Source organism: Peromyscus californicus, unplaced genomic scaffold, assembly GCF_007827085.1.
Source record: "Peromyscus californicus insignis strain IS unplaced genomic scaffold, ASM782708v3 Scaffold_7__1_contigs__length_154581171, whole genome shotgun sequence".
NCBI lineage: Eukaryota > Metazoa > Chordata > Mammalia > Rodentia > Cricetidae > Peromyscus > Peromyscus californicus.
Genome location: NW_026294595.1, coordinates 43,490,558 through 43,505,783, shown reverse-complemented (window position 1 = coordinate 43,505,783; position 15,226 = coordinate 43,490,558). Strand labels below are relative to the sequence as shown.

The 15,226-nt window shown below is 36.5% G+C and overlaps 1 protein-coding gene across 4 annotated transcripts in view; it reads left to right on the top strand.

Moving 5' to 3' along the window:
* LOC128101828 (sodium channel protein type 1 subunit alpha) overlaps positions 1–15,226 on the top strand; it is a 133,207-nt gene that overhangs the window by 102,869 nt on the left and 15,112 nt on the right. For 3 of the 4 annotated variants that reach the window (XM_052725224.1, XM_052725223.1, XM_052725222.1), the window contains exons 18-21: positions 2,697–2,817; positions 4,419–4,573; positions 6,379–6,552; positions 8,361–8,483. In XM_052725224.1, the coding sequence (XP_052581184.1) occupies positions 2,697–2,817; positions 4,419–4,573; positions 6,379–6,552; positions 8,361–8,483 (573 nt within the window). The remainder of the gene's footprint in view (positions 1–2,696; positions 2,818–4,418; positions 4,574–6,378; positions 6,553–8,360; positions 8,484–15,226) is intronic. The other variant, XM_052725225.1, reaches the window with a different exon arrangement.

Here is a 15,226-nt window from a genome sequence, read left to right as displayed (position 1 = left end):
GTCTTTTTCTTAGAACAAGGAAAATAGTACTTAGTTCCATCAAATAAATCATCTTTGTTTTCTTTTAAAGGCAGAATAAGTGAAAACAGTGGTCCTTGTGAAAAAGAGGCTGTGGTTGGAAAGAAGTAAAACTGGCTATTGGCAGTCTTTTACTAGCAAATGTCAGTATTAAAGCATGACATCATTGGTACAGGGAAAAAGCAGTGATAAGGGAGTGAGATGCTTCCATGAGTAATGGCACTTGGCACTAAGTCTGAAGAAATGAACTTAATATCTAGGACCCAGAAAGTAGAAAGAGGAAACCGGCTCCATCAAGTTGTCTTTTGGATTCCATGTGTGACAACACACATGTATCTTCACACATACACATACACACACACACACATACATATGCATACACAAAATGACTAAATAAATGTAATAATACATTTTAAGTATATGTTCCTGTTAGCATCATTCAACTTATAATTTGATGGAGCGACTCTTTTCTGAGGTCCATATTTGAGAACAAACTGCTTGACAACTTTTCATTCCATTTGACAATGAAAAATGATACTACTGAAGAAGGGGTTTTATTTGAATTACATCAGATACTGTGATTCTTGATAAAGATATTTAGAGATCTATCAGATCACTATTATATGTTCAGCAAGATAAATTTGCTACATAAATTAAATTTCATCTGAATCCCTGCCCACACATAAATTTATTCATAGGGGGAGATAGGATTTCTAATAATTAATGAATGTTAGTAAAGACTCTTACCTTCTAAAATCAATTCACTGATCATTACATGAAGAGAAGGCATCATAACCTGAATACTGTTTTATAGTGAAGAATGCTGGATGATAATAAAATGCTATTGTATTCATAATTTTTTTTATAAAATAAGTATTAATTCTTACAACACTGAGAATGTCAATAAAAGCTATTGGCATGACATGAGTTACTTAATGAAGTGGCAAACCTCAGCCTGGACCTATTTATAGCCACTGGTAAATACCAATTACATTGAGGATGAGACATATAGATCTTCAGAAGGCCATGTCCTGATGAATGATGGCCATTGTAACTTAAGCCCTCCATCTAATGATTCTCTTCATCTCTTAGAGAAGCAAATGCATGATTTAACCTTGGGTATGTTCTTAAGTCAGACAAAATGATAGAATCAAAGATAAGGTCATTCGAAGCAAATGCAGCCCAAATGTAGATTTAAAAATCTACCTGTTGTTGAATTCTGCATCGAACAGTGAAGACTCCAGATGCTGAATGTGATAAATAGGCTAACGTCATATTTTTTGGAAAGTTAAATTAGTTTTCAGTGAAGAATCTATGTATGATGTCAGAGGTAATCTTCAAAATGAATGTTGAGAACTAGACTGATCTTTCATATCTACACAGATCCCCATGAACTGTAATTTTCTATTTCACAAGAAATTTAAAAGAAAGGGAGACAATCAGTTGGATATAGACCTAGATGTAGATGCCATCTTTCTTTGAGCAAATACAAAGCAAACCTCTGTTTCATATATATGAAATTCTATTCTAAACATTAATAGTTTTAGTATGACACTTAAAATTTATTATTTAAAATACATGTTGAGTGGGCAGTTGGTGTGATGTCTTTTAAGGTCTACATAAATCTATAGTTTGGAAAATATAGTACTCTATTTCAAATATCAAATAGGGCCATGAATGTTTTAGTTGCCAATAAACACTAAGTGTCTAACATGTTGTTGGTGTTCGGTATATCTTACCTGACTAAATTACCAAATGTACTAATTACTTTTACCCAAATTTGAAGGCCAGCATGCCATCTTTACAAAAAATTCCCAGAACTAGCTCCTATCTTTGGAATAAGTTGATATTTTCTGCTGTTTTTGCCATCATTGTCTCCTGAGAAGTTAAAAAAAGAGCCATGCATCTGGTTACTACGGCCAAACTCAGGGAAATGTTTTTTTATCTAATTAGCTTCACATGTCATATTAGCATAAATATTACTCATTGAGGGGGAAACTGACTTTTCCATGCATTTATTGATTTGTTTTTACAATGCTTTACATTCTAAAATATTTTTCAGTAATAGAACATGCTTATTTACTAGTCCAAGGTTATTTGTTTATTGATATATTTTTTACTTTTTGTATGGCACCTTTTCTCCAAAGAGCATATGGAACATAAAATTATGAATGTTTTTATAATAAATAATTCTGATCTTCTGATCCACCTAACAATGAATATTACAAATATAAGTTAAAGCAGCAGGTCATAATTGCTCAGAAGTAAGACAGTATTAAAGGTTTAAACACAGAATAGTTTAATGATTTTATTTCCTTCTATGGTAGACATTATCTTAGTTTCAGTCTCCTTTTCTCTCTTTTCCCCATGACTACAAATAATGACACTGTCCCCATTCTCCAATCCACAGGACAGAGGTGTTGCTAATGGTCACTTGTAACATCCCTACACAACATAGCAATATCTGATTGCATACAGAAATTCCTGGAAAAGGAAGTAACAGGGAGGTTTTCCTATTTCTTCTTCCGAATCTCTGTTTTACTATAAATTTTCAGATCACCTTGCCTCAAAAAAAAATGTAAAAAAAATGAAGCCATGGTAATAATCCCATCTTGGTAGGCCACTTATTAGGAAATTAAATTAAAGCAATTTGTTTTATATGCCCGTTTTGTGCACAGAAACTCAATGAAAGCAGCAGCTCTTCAGAAGGGAGCACAGTGGATATTGGAGCACCTGCAGAGGAACAGCCTGTCATGGAACCCGAAGAAACACTTGAGCCAGAAGCCTGCTTCACTGAAGGTAAAGATAAGGTCTTCAGCTAGCATCTCACCTGCAGAGTGCAGCCTTTTTAGCTGTTGACCACCCCAAATCGGTCCCTTAAACACAATCAAACTTGGCAATAGACCCATTCACGTGTTTCGAGAATTTAAAATCCAGTGCTGTTCTCTGATTATTTCCTTCCACACCATGGCAGAGGTTATGAGTCTAGAGAAAAATACTTTCATTTCATCAAAACTCATGACTAATTGACATTTTTCAGAGAAAATAGTGATTGTCTTTACAATAAGTTTGCTGCTTAAACATTTGTCCAATGCTCACAAAGAAAATTTATCTGAATGGTAAATTTGCTGACTATGAAAACTAAGAGAATTTCAAATTTAAAGTCAGGTTTTTAGATGAAAGCACAATTCTTAATGCATGTTGTGAGCAGAGGAAATGCAGAGCACCCTGGATCCCTGGGCCTTGCACAGGGCCTGCTTCAGCCTACAGTGATCCAGCAAAAGTGTGAGACTTGTCTCCTGTAGTTAGTGTTTACTATGGTTTTGTGCCTTTGTGATTTGAGTTTGGGAAATGTTAGTGTATTTGTAATTTTCTATTAGTTGTTCTTTGCCTTATAGGCCTAAAAGGTCATTAGTCTTTCTTTGTCCCCTCTATAAATGATGCACATACTCACTCTAAACCTTTCTCAAAACTGCCTCTGTATGCCCATCAGGAAGTTTCTTGCTCTGCTGGCCAGCTCTAACAAGAATTCATCTGACAGCTCACTTAAGAATACTTTCTTTTTTAGTGTTCATGGCAATTCTTCTCTACCTTCTGCCCCTTTCCTTTAGTGCTCTGTTCCTCAGCTCTGTCCTGCAATCTTGTCTTCTTCCATTCATCCCTTTCTTTTTCTTTCTCTGTTTTCTTCTGACATCCCACCTCTTTTCCCCATTTTGTCTCCCTTTTGCCTCGGGGCAGTGTTCCTGTGTTTATCTCTTTTCTTTAAAAGCTTTGTGTAAAGCGTTTAAACACAAGAACATACGCAGTACCTTCCAGTCTCCCTTTTAATTTTCGTCCAGTGTTTAGAAAGGTAGTTAGTACTGTCCATGGGTTTGATTCAGAAAATAAAAACAATGGGGGAAGTCAAAGGTGCATCCAAGCAGGACCATGCAAGTCACTTGTTAGTGAACTCATTACTCAGAAAACTATGCACACCCTTTCAGGATCACCACAAGAATATCCATATGCTGATGAAATCTGAATTGCTGTTCTACACATTTCTTAAGGGAGATGTTTACTGTTCAGTGACCAATTTCATTTTGAAGTCCTTTACTAGAGTAGCTACAACAGATGTGATACGGTCATCCAGTAAAAGACAAACTGCTTGTCACTCTTTGTAATTTATGAAGTGTCTTCTTTGAAGGCAGCATTGTGTAAAGAAAAGGCAAGATCTAAAGATGCTTCATGGCCCATTGATTTCCCACTGCTCATAAATACGCACTTCTTACTGTAAGCTGAAAGTGTCATCACAACCAATGAGGGATAGTACTGGCAGTGGGAGGATGAACCTGGGCTTGACATGGCATGTGATGGAGGCAGCGGAGCTCTTCTCGACCTTTTTTGGGACCTTGTGCTTGCAGGCTGTGTACGGAGATTCAAGTGCTGTCAAATTAGCGTGGAAGAAGGGAGAGGCAAGCAGTGGTGGAACCTGCGTAGAACGTGCTTCCGGATAGTGGAGCACAACTGGTTTGAGACCTTCATCGTGTTCATGATTCTCCTGAGTAGCGGTGCTCTGGTGAGTGACCATCATTAACCCAAAGTGCTACAGTAGCTACTTTGAAATGTCACCTGGCACCGGCGACTTTTTAACCCTTTGTACTCCATTGTCTTCATTACCAATGAGTCTTCAATAATTGCATCCTTTAAATCCCCCAGCCACAAATTTAATGACTAACCCTGCATGTCTGGGTTTGCCTTTACCTGTGCACACGCATTTCTAATCATTCATCAGTGCTTGCTTGTTATGAAGCAACTCGGAAAATTTGGCCCTTCTGCTGGATCACGGTAAACAAATGAGCATTCAATTTGTCTTTGCTGAGCCAAATGTGAACATGAGAAGCACAGTGGAGTTCACGGAAGTGCTATTGTTGTGATTATCTATCCTCTGAGTTCTAATGAACTCTCTGTCGGCAGAGGAAGCCCGTAGGGACCCCTTCTCTGTCTCTTCTCGTGTGGGTTCACCATTCTTGGGCTTCGCAGGAAACAATAAATATTGGTGACAATAAGTAGTGGGCAGCACGCCTGAGTGGTTATTTAAAGATTGGATTCTCTTCACAGGAAGGTATTCGCTTTATCAGAATCTATTTAAATTTAGATGAAAATTTTCATGAATATACAATTATATTGATAGCATTCTAGAATTTTAGATATTGGGAAATATTTAAGTCATAAAGTACTTGGATTAATAGATAATAGGTAGATAGAGAGAGAGACAGATAGATAGATAGATAGATAGATAGATAGATAAATATAGATGATTGATGGATAGATTTATACATATATGCATACACACATACATAGATACATGGATAAAATATATACATAAATAAATAAACACAAAGCACTTGCTTGATTAAAACACAAACACAAGTTTTTAAATCATGTATTTATTTTTCTTTAACTATCTGGGTAGAATAAGCATCTCAGCATTGAAAGAAATATGTATTAGAAGTAAAATAGGCCGGGCGGTGGTGGCGCACGCCTTTAATCCCAGCACTCGGGAGGCAGAGGCTGGCAGATCTCTGTGAGTTCGAGGCCAGCCTGGGCTACAGCGCGAGATCCAGGAAAGGCGCAAAGCTACACAGAGAAACCCTGTCTCGAAAAACCAAAAAAAAAAAAAACCAAAAAAAAAAAAGAAGTAAAATACCAGCTGGGGTTTATATTAGCACAGCACATATTAGGATCTAACTGAAAAGCAATGTCACATTACCATTAAGTAATGTCACACTATCTCTGCTAAGAAGTTAAATTATCAGCAAAATCAATAAACAAAGAAGCAGCTAACTACTTAATAAAATTGGACAGTATGTTGATAAACCATTTCTGCTTTATAAAAACAATCATTCTTTATTTCTTTAATCTCTCCAGTATAAAAAAACATAAGCAATAAAAGAGATGGAATTTTCTTCCTCTCATAGTGCTGAAAATAAAACTGCTGGCCTCACATACCTTAGACAAATTCCCTAGCCGCTGAGTCACACCCACAGCATGGAACAAAAGAAAGGAAACACAATGACTCCCATGCACTATGACATTGAGAAATACTTCCTGGCCTAGTCAATTGACCCGTGAAATTATGCTTCTACTTCAGAAAGAGTGGTGTCATGAAGACCCCTCTGGTTTTAGTAGCTAGGAAAGTATACTTTTTCCTTTGATTTAAAATGAAAAGACCCAGATTTAAAATAAAAAACAAATCAACACTAACACTGTGGCTCTGCTCTCCTGTCCCAAAAAAATACCATGTGCACATATAATCAGAAAAATCTAGCTTTAAGATTCTGGAGCCTTTGAAAGCTAAAATGCATAACTTTTTCTCCCTAGGCTTTTGAAGATATATACATTGATCAGCGAAAGACGATCAAGACCATGCTTGAATATGCTGACAAAGTCTTCACTTACATCTTCATCCTGGAGATGCTTCTCAAATGGGTGGCCTATGGCTATCAAACATATTTTACCAATGCCTGGTGTTGGCTTGACTTCTTAATAGTTGATGTACGTAACTTCCATATCATGCCTTTTGTTGGAGGTAGTTTGTCTCCTTTGTATCCTAATTCTAAAATGATGAAACTCTAGCCACTCTGTTCTGATGACAAGATAGGCTGCTCAGCCCTAAACTCTCTCGCCAAATGATAGCATGGAACTTGGAAGTTCTAGATTAATTTAGTAACGATTAAAATAGGGGAGCTGACACACACCTTTAATCTCAGCACTAAGGAGACAAAGGCAGACAGATATCCTCATTGAAGTCCATCTTGATCTGCAGAGCAAGTTCCAGGACAGTCAGGGCTACATAGAGAAACCTGTTATGAAAACCAAAATAAATAAATATATAAATACTTAAAAATAAGGGAGATAAGATCTAGTAGAAAAATAAATCTAAAATATATTTATAATATATAAGGTTAGTGATGGAAAAGGACATTTAAAGAGTATAGTATTTATTCTGCCATGTTATGAACCAGACAGACTCCAATATGGCTCTCCACCCATTCTTTCACTGGTTTTGTGCCCCAATAGGAAAGTCTATAAACAGAAGGGAGAGTGGGCACTGCTGTAATTTTATAAATCTCTGTTATCTATTGGAAGATTTTATGCAGAAGTTTCTAACTCCATTCCAATAAGGTTATAGAGAATAGAGAAAGACATGCCTACTTTATGTCAGGGAGGAAATATACCTTGATATACCAAATGTCCTTATAGAGAATTTTAGTTATTAATAATCAATACTTCATTTACTTAAAACAAGCAACAAGGCCACAACGTGAAGTCAAGATGAGGTGAGTGAATTGAAGGAGGCCTCAAAGGAACAATCGGTTTTACAATACTGAAAATAAATTAATCATTAGAAATCAGCTCATGTTTTCATAACTCACAGTTGGGATGGGTGGTTTTAAGATTCTTAACTTTTAATATTCATCCATGTCCTTTTTATGTTGTATTGTTTTTGAAGTTTTTCATACAGTATATTTTGATTATAATATTCCTTCTCCCCCAAGTCCTCCTAGATCCTCTCATCCTCCCGACCCTCACAAATTCATTTTATTTTAAAAAAATGAAAAAAGAAAAAAAAGAAGAAAACAAAAGTAAAAACAAAAACCACCAAACCATAACAAAATAAGCACACAAACAAATAACAACAACCCTGAGTCCATCTTGTCTTGACCAGCTACTTCTGATCCTAAGGACCATCCTCGAGTGTGGGTGATATGTACCCAGTTTCACTACACTGAAGAAAAATTATTTTCTCTCTCCCAGGGGGTATCTGTTGCAGATAGTTTCTTCATTAGGTGTGGGGCTTTCTGCTCTTGTGCTCTCCACCTTGCTGGGATTCAGGCTGATTTAAATTTTCTTCTGGTCCTGTGCATGCTGTTACTGTCTCTGTGCATTCAAGTGTGTCTTACTCTGTTGTGTCTGGAAGACACTATTTCCTTGGAGTCCTTCACACCTCTGGCTCTTAAAAATCTTTCAACATCCTCTTCCTCATAGCTCACTGAGCCTTAAGAGGAGGGGTCTAATGAACACATCCCACTGAGGGCTGAGTACTCCAAAGCCTCTCACTCAACATTGTCCAGTTGGGGATCTCTGTGTTAATTACCACCTGCTGCAAGAAGCTTCTCTGATGAGGGCTGAGTGACGCACGGATCTTAAGATACAGTAATATGTCATTGGGAGTCATTTTATTGCTATGTTCATTGAGTAGAATAACAGAACAGCTATATATTTTTTAAAAAACTGTCTGTTATATATAAATCAAATTAAAGCCGTTTCCTTTATTCATTGTTGTTATTTGTATTGCACAGGTTTCATTGGTCAGTTTAACAGCAAACGCCCTGGGTTACTCTGAACTCGGGGCCATCAAATCCCTCAGGACACTAAGAGCTCTGAGACCTCTAAGAGCATTATCACGATTTGAAGGGATGAGGGTAAGAAAAGGAGAACTCTGGAGCATCATATATTGCCAAAGCTAGACTGAATTCAGTTTAACTAACAAGAAATAAATGCATGCAAAAGGAATGGCAAGTCTCTGCGAAATTGCTACTTTGTCATTTTCTCTGTTGCATATTTACTTCTTGGTGATATGCAAGAGAAAATAGGCCTCTCTGAAAATGATTTAGTATCATTTATCTGCATTGCTAATGAAAAGGACCTTCTTTCATAATTGATCTTGGGAGTTTCCTTACAATCCCGAATAGAAAGGGAGAGAAAGGCAGATACTCTATTAAAGATCTAAATGGAGCTATATAACAATTACCTAAAGATAATTTTGTGTCGTTCTCCTTTGTGATGACCCATCTGTACCTAAGGGATCTTATTGAAAGTCATGTGAATCACAGTGCGTATGAGTACAAAGGCGAAAAAATGAAAAGTTGTCGAATGTTTTGTCTTTAGAATGCCAACATTTTCATTATTTGAATATAATCAAGGGCAGATATTTACTGGCTGAATTACTCCTAATACCACCTCAGTTGTAACTGAATTAATCTTAATACATAAGTAAGGTATTAATTAAATATATGTCCCCACACATCTTATGACAATAAAGTTAAAGAAAAAGAAGCAGAATACGTATTTTTTTTATTCATTACTATAGATGACTCACTGGTGAACCTTAACTCAGATTGTGTTTCTCAGTTACACGAAATTTTATATTGCTCTTTTGAGCAAAACATTAAACCCTTCTCCATAATTCATCCCAGGTTAGAATTTTACATTTATTGGCTTATTGTTATTATGATTATTTTCCAGAATAAAACATTCATTTATATAAGATGTATGGTGTCAAAATTGATTTTTTTTTGTTTTTAAGACTCAAAATTTATGTTCCCTAAGCAAAGCAGATTAAATATGTAAACAAAAGAGAAAGCCTTGTCCTGTTACTCCCTTAGGGTCACTTATGCTTATAAAGCAAGTGGTACTGTAGGACCCTCCGTCAGCATGTAGATGGCTTGTGTACTGTGTTCCCTCATAAATAGAAATCTATTATAAATTTTATTTATACTATACTTTAAGAAATTTAACACTCAGCCAGGTGGCGGTGGCTCATGCCTTTAATTCCAGCACTCGTGAGGCAGAGCCAGGCAGATCTCCGTGAGCTCTAGACCAGCCTGGTCTACAGAGTGAGATCCAGGATAGGCACCAAAACAACACAGAGAAATCCTGTATTGAAAAATGAAAAAAAGGAAACTTAACATTCATTTTTAATTTCCCTAACACATATGGAAACTTCTCTTCACTAGACACAATCAACAAAGAAGCTTTGATTTCATATTCACATTTATATTAAAAATTATCATAAACTTTCCCCAGATTATGCAGAATTTAATTTTTTTCTGTGAAAAGAGCACTGTCATTTCAGAACAGCAATTTCAGTTGCCAAGGAAAACATTGTTTTCATACATTTTATATAAAAAAAATATGTTGGCTGAATTAAAATCCATAATTTAAAAGGCTCCCCAATTCAGAATAATGCTAATTATATGTGGTTGCTAGAAAACATTTCAAGCTGGGCAGTGGTGACACACACCTTTAATCCCAGCACTCAGGAGGTAGATCTATGTGAGTTCAAGACCAGCCTAGTCTACAGAGCAAGTTCCAGGACAGGCTCCAAAGCTACAGAGAAACCCTGTCTTGAAAAATCAAAAATAATAAAACATTTCAAGTTTGACCTTTTAGAAGATTATTAAATCTATAGTCAGCCAGGCAGTGTGGCGCATGTCTTTAATCTCAGCACTCAGGAGGCAGAGCCAGGTGGATGTCTGTGAGTTCGAGGCCAGCCTGGTCTACAGAGCAAGATCCAGGACAGGCACCAAAACTACATGGGGAAACGCTGTCTCAGAAAAGCAAAAAATAAAAAATAAATCTGTAGTCATTTATTTTTATATGTAACATTTACTTTCCATAACAAGTGTGTTTGTTTTCTATTTTCTCGTGTTTAGAGGAGTTACTTTATCTATGATTATTAATAATGCTTTAAAAATAAAAACAGTCATAGAAACAAATACTCTGTGTAGATGCTCAGAAGCTGATGTCTGCCTCTGATTTCTTAGCGCAAAAGTGAGATCAGGAACACCATACACCAATGACAACTCCTCAGCACCAGTTTGGCATTGTAAAGTCAAAAATAACCTAATTATTGATTCCACTATTGTATTTCCAGTATATTAATTCCTCTATTTCATAAAAACGTAACTGTGGATGATGGCGAGGTTGGATGTGATGATGATTGTAACTGGGAAGTGAGATTAGACTATCTTCAGAAACTCTCATTTTATTCTCCCTGGCAGCATAGATTCCCAATAGCTGGGTCACAGCGTGAACCAGGCACTCATTTTGCTTTGGGTTTTCTGTCACTCTTTCAAAGCATGTGCTTTTATGCAACACTACTGAATAAAGCATGCTGCAGAATGCTTGAGAAGGAGTTAGATAGTAAAAATGAGTTATCATCACGTTGCCCTTTGTGTTTTGCATGTTTTATGCACATTTTTTGGCTGACAGCTTTTGAACATTTATTGTATTTCAAATTTCCAGTCCAAATTTTTCAACTTGTGAAATTGAACTGAATGAACCAATGTCGTGGATAGCTAGGGTCAAATAAAACTTGTATTTAAATTGGTATTTTTAGTTTCCTAATCTGGGAAATCGTAAATATCTTTTCAAAGGAACTCAAGTCTTAAGTGCTAGGAAAACAGACAGTGAGCATCATATACAAAAGAAAAAAAAAAGTAACACCAAATGTTCTGTCATATCAGATTTCTAACTAATAATAAACTATATATTTCTATTTTATATAGGATAATCTTGCTCCAACTTGGATGGGGTGGAGCGGTGGTTCCTCCCCTCAGCCCTTTATTATGGGTACTGTATTACCCCTTTTGCTACCTTTAATCCTTGCACTGTGACTTATGTGTAGTGGGATGAGGGAGGGAATGGGAAGGGTATGATCGCACCACAATAGAGACAATACAGCATATACTTCCTAATCCACTGTCTTCAGTGAGCTTCAGTTTCTTTTGGGGAAAAATACATATCGATGTATCTGTGAACTTACCTTCTGTGGATTATAACCCCAGTAGTGCATATCTCTATTAAGTTTCACTAAATATGATTCAGCTGCTGTATAGTTCATTGTCCATTTATGGGGATATTACTTGATTGGTGAGGGTGGGGGACCCTGGCATAGGATGATTATGAAAACGTTCTAACTTGTCAAGCTGATGATAGTGACTGAGGCATCTCTCTCTCTTGCTTTTGGACACACTGCTCTGGTCCCTCCAAGGGCCAGCTACATTCCATCAGTGGATTATTAACGTGTGTGAGCAGAGACTAGGGTACAACATACCAGGTATCATAGGGTCTTTATTGTGATCATTCTCATTCTTGCTGCATAAAAATATGTTACTTGCAAAAGGTAGCAAGGCAAGATACCTGTAAAAGAGTGGAATATGCAAAAAATGTGTTTTAAATTAGAAAACCAAGGAATGTGAAAAATCAACTTAATTGAACTATATAAAATAGAGAATTCATGCAGGAATAAAAAAATCATAAGCAGTAAGGTATTAATGCAAAAACCAACCTCTTGTAAGCCACCCCAATAACTTCCCCGCATCTTAGATGATATCACAGTGTACCCCAAAATAAAAACAAAGCTATGTTTTTATTACCTCCCAAAATTTAGGAGATTTATATAAGAAAGATAATTTTTATTATTTAGAAGAAGAAAAATAGCTTTTGTTTGGATAATTGATACATTTACCTATCAGAACTATCCAAATTAATAAAATTTCATAACACTGATTTAGGTGTTAGTTTTTTGAAGACTTTTTACTTTTCATATTCAGTATTCATGATTTCTACTTTCCTATTTTTACATTATTATTCATATAATTTTTCTATATATCTTAGAAAAACTATAAAACCCATGATTACCATTAACTTGAAAAAAATCAAAATGTCTTCACTTGGAGGATACTTTTGAATGCACTGAAATTTCTAGCATCAAGTAACATATTTGTCTATTCCTCATTTTTCATTGATTTAATCAGACATGTGGACCCTGAAGAAGAAATAGACTCTAAGAACTGATTGTGCTACAATAGAGAAATTCTATTGGGAGATGATTTTTTTTTAATTGTTAGAAGAAGCAATCTCTACGATCAACCCATTAAGCATGCTTCTTTCTTAAACATCTCCTTTTATGTACCTCGTAACCTCAATTTGTTCTTTCCAATTTATTTAGACCAACTCTTCCCAGTACATCCCCACATGGGAGCCAATTACTGACTCTCCCTAGAGACTGAAAAGAATTAATACATCTCCCTCTCTGCAGAACCAAGGGATGGTTGGGACTCTTGGGAAAAACAATCCTTTTGTCATCTTTTGCTCTGTATTTTAATGAAATCACACTTTAAGTGCATTTTGAATGGCAATCCTCTGATGCTATGCCAAATGTTTTTTCCGAGACAAAGTTCCTTGTGAAATAATATTTCTCACTGGGCCAAATCTGTGGCAAATTTGTACATCTTCTTCTCAACTACATTCCTACACAATATTTCAAATCATCACAAGTCCATTAATGGGCATTAATTTTAATTCAGAACCAGTTCCTGTTTCAAAGGGTATCTTTCACATTTATTATGTTATGCAAACATTTTTCTTATTTAAATCTTTGCTTATTCTTCTCATATAATCAAGAAATAAAAGCTAAAAATTAAGCTGTGTTCAAAACATGGTACAATAAATTTTACTTCATTTGTTCCTTCAGCCAGTTATTCTTCTTTTCCTATTTTGAAAGCTCTCTATCACACTCGAGACAAGCAAAGCCTTAATAATTTGTAAATGTATCTTACATTTTCAAAAAGATATTAGTATCTGTCTGTGGAGATGGTTCCGTGATTCACTCCCTGGCCAGTGAAGCATGAGGGCTGGAATTTGGATCCCCAGAACCCATGTAAATGCCAGATGGGAATAGAGACTCACCTGTAATTCCAGAATTAGGAAGATGGGAATAGATTTCAGAGCATGCTAGCTAGCCAGACCAGCCCTGGCAGCAAGCTTTGAGTTCAACTGACTCAATGAATAAGATGGAAAACAGTCAAAGAATTCCCCCACTCCTACATCTAGTTCACGCCTCACACATGTGCTCACACCTGTACATGCACACCTACACACATATGCTGTCACATGCAAGCACACATATATACATTAGACATACACACATCAAAGTATCATAATCTACCAAAGATATAGTAATATCACTTTCACACAGAGCAGTGATAAGTGGTGGAAATACAAATTCTGGTTCACTTTCTGAACCGCACTTGTTTTAATTTTTTTATTCTCATTTTCCAAATGAAACCCCAATACTAAATTGTCTTTGTAGTTCTTTCAGTACTACAGTTATGATTCTTGAATTCAAAGGAGAAAACTCTCATCTTGTTAAGGAGGCTGAACTTTTGGGTGGAGTTAGACTCAATAAAAGTCGTGTTTATTTTGAGCTAAAGTCCTAAGAAGGAAGGTCATTTCAAGGGGAAATACTGGGAAGGGAGTGGTAAAGAAAGAAGAGTCTCGAGCCTCAGGCAAACACATTAGTGCATAGTTATCATCATAGAGGGGCTTGAAGTGTATGTAGCCAGTTAGAGAACCTAGAAGAGGAACTGTATCAGTGTAGTGAAATCCTTCAGCAGCCAAGTCTGCCACCTGAGCACAATCCCCAGATCCCAGAACACACCCCATATGGTGGAGGGAAAGAACCAACTCCTGTGAGTATTCCCCTGACCTCCACACAAGTGCTATAGCACAGACAGAGACACAGACACATAGACACACAGACAGACAGACAGACAGATGTGGTTTTTAAATGTTTCAAGGAAAGCAGACACACAGACAGACTATGGAGTGATGTAAAGTCAAAGAGAGGGAAACATTTTCTAATGGCTAGAGAACTATTAATAAATTTTAAAATGGGACTTGGGTTAGATCAATTCCTTCTATCCATACTGAAAGAAGGGGAAAGAAAAATCTGACAATAATGTCATTCTAAACTAACAGAGGGCAGAGCCAAGAAGGAGATCAGGAAGGTGGGCAAATGGCCAAGCTGTAAAGGTTTGAGAATGCAGTATGAGAGCCACAGACTGGTGTGGCGATGGTCAGTGCCATGGGGTCAAAGGCAGAAGGTCACACGTTAGTACGGACACTGCAGTTGCAGCAGACACAGCACTTCAGTGTGGACTGAGACAAACTTCAGAGAAACAATGACTCAATTTCAGTGTTCACATCTCAAATTCAAAAAGATCCAACATTATGAGTACACTTAATACATAAACTATTTTCAGAATCATTTTTCAATAAATAATTTAAAAATTAAATTGAAGATAACTTTAAAAAATAATCTATAAAGGAAGGTTTATGTGTTAACTCTTTCAGGCGGGCTATAGAGGGAGATGGTTGCTATGTACAGTTTCTCCACGTGAACCTATCTTCTGCTTCTGCCTGGGCAGCTCAATCGAATTAACCTTTTCATGTTCATTCCCATTTTCATCATTACTGGTTTCATTATTTCCTTTGGCCCACATAACACACTATTTTGAGCCCTCTGATGGTTATTGTTTTTTACAGAGTTCAGCCAGGGCTCAGAAGTACAAGGAATTGGCTCTTACCCTACTGTCAG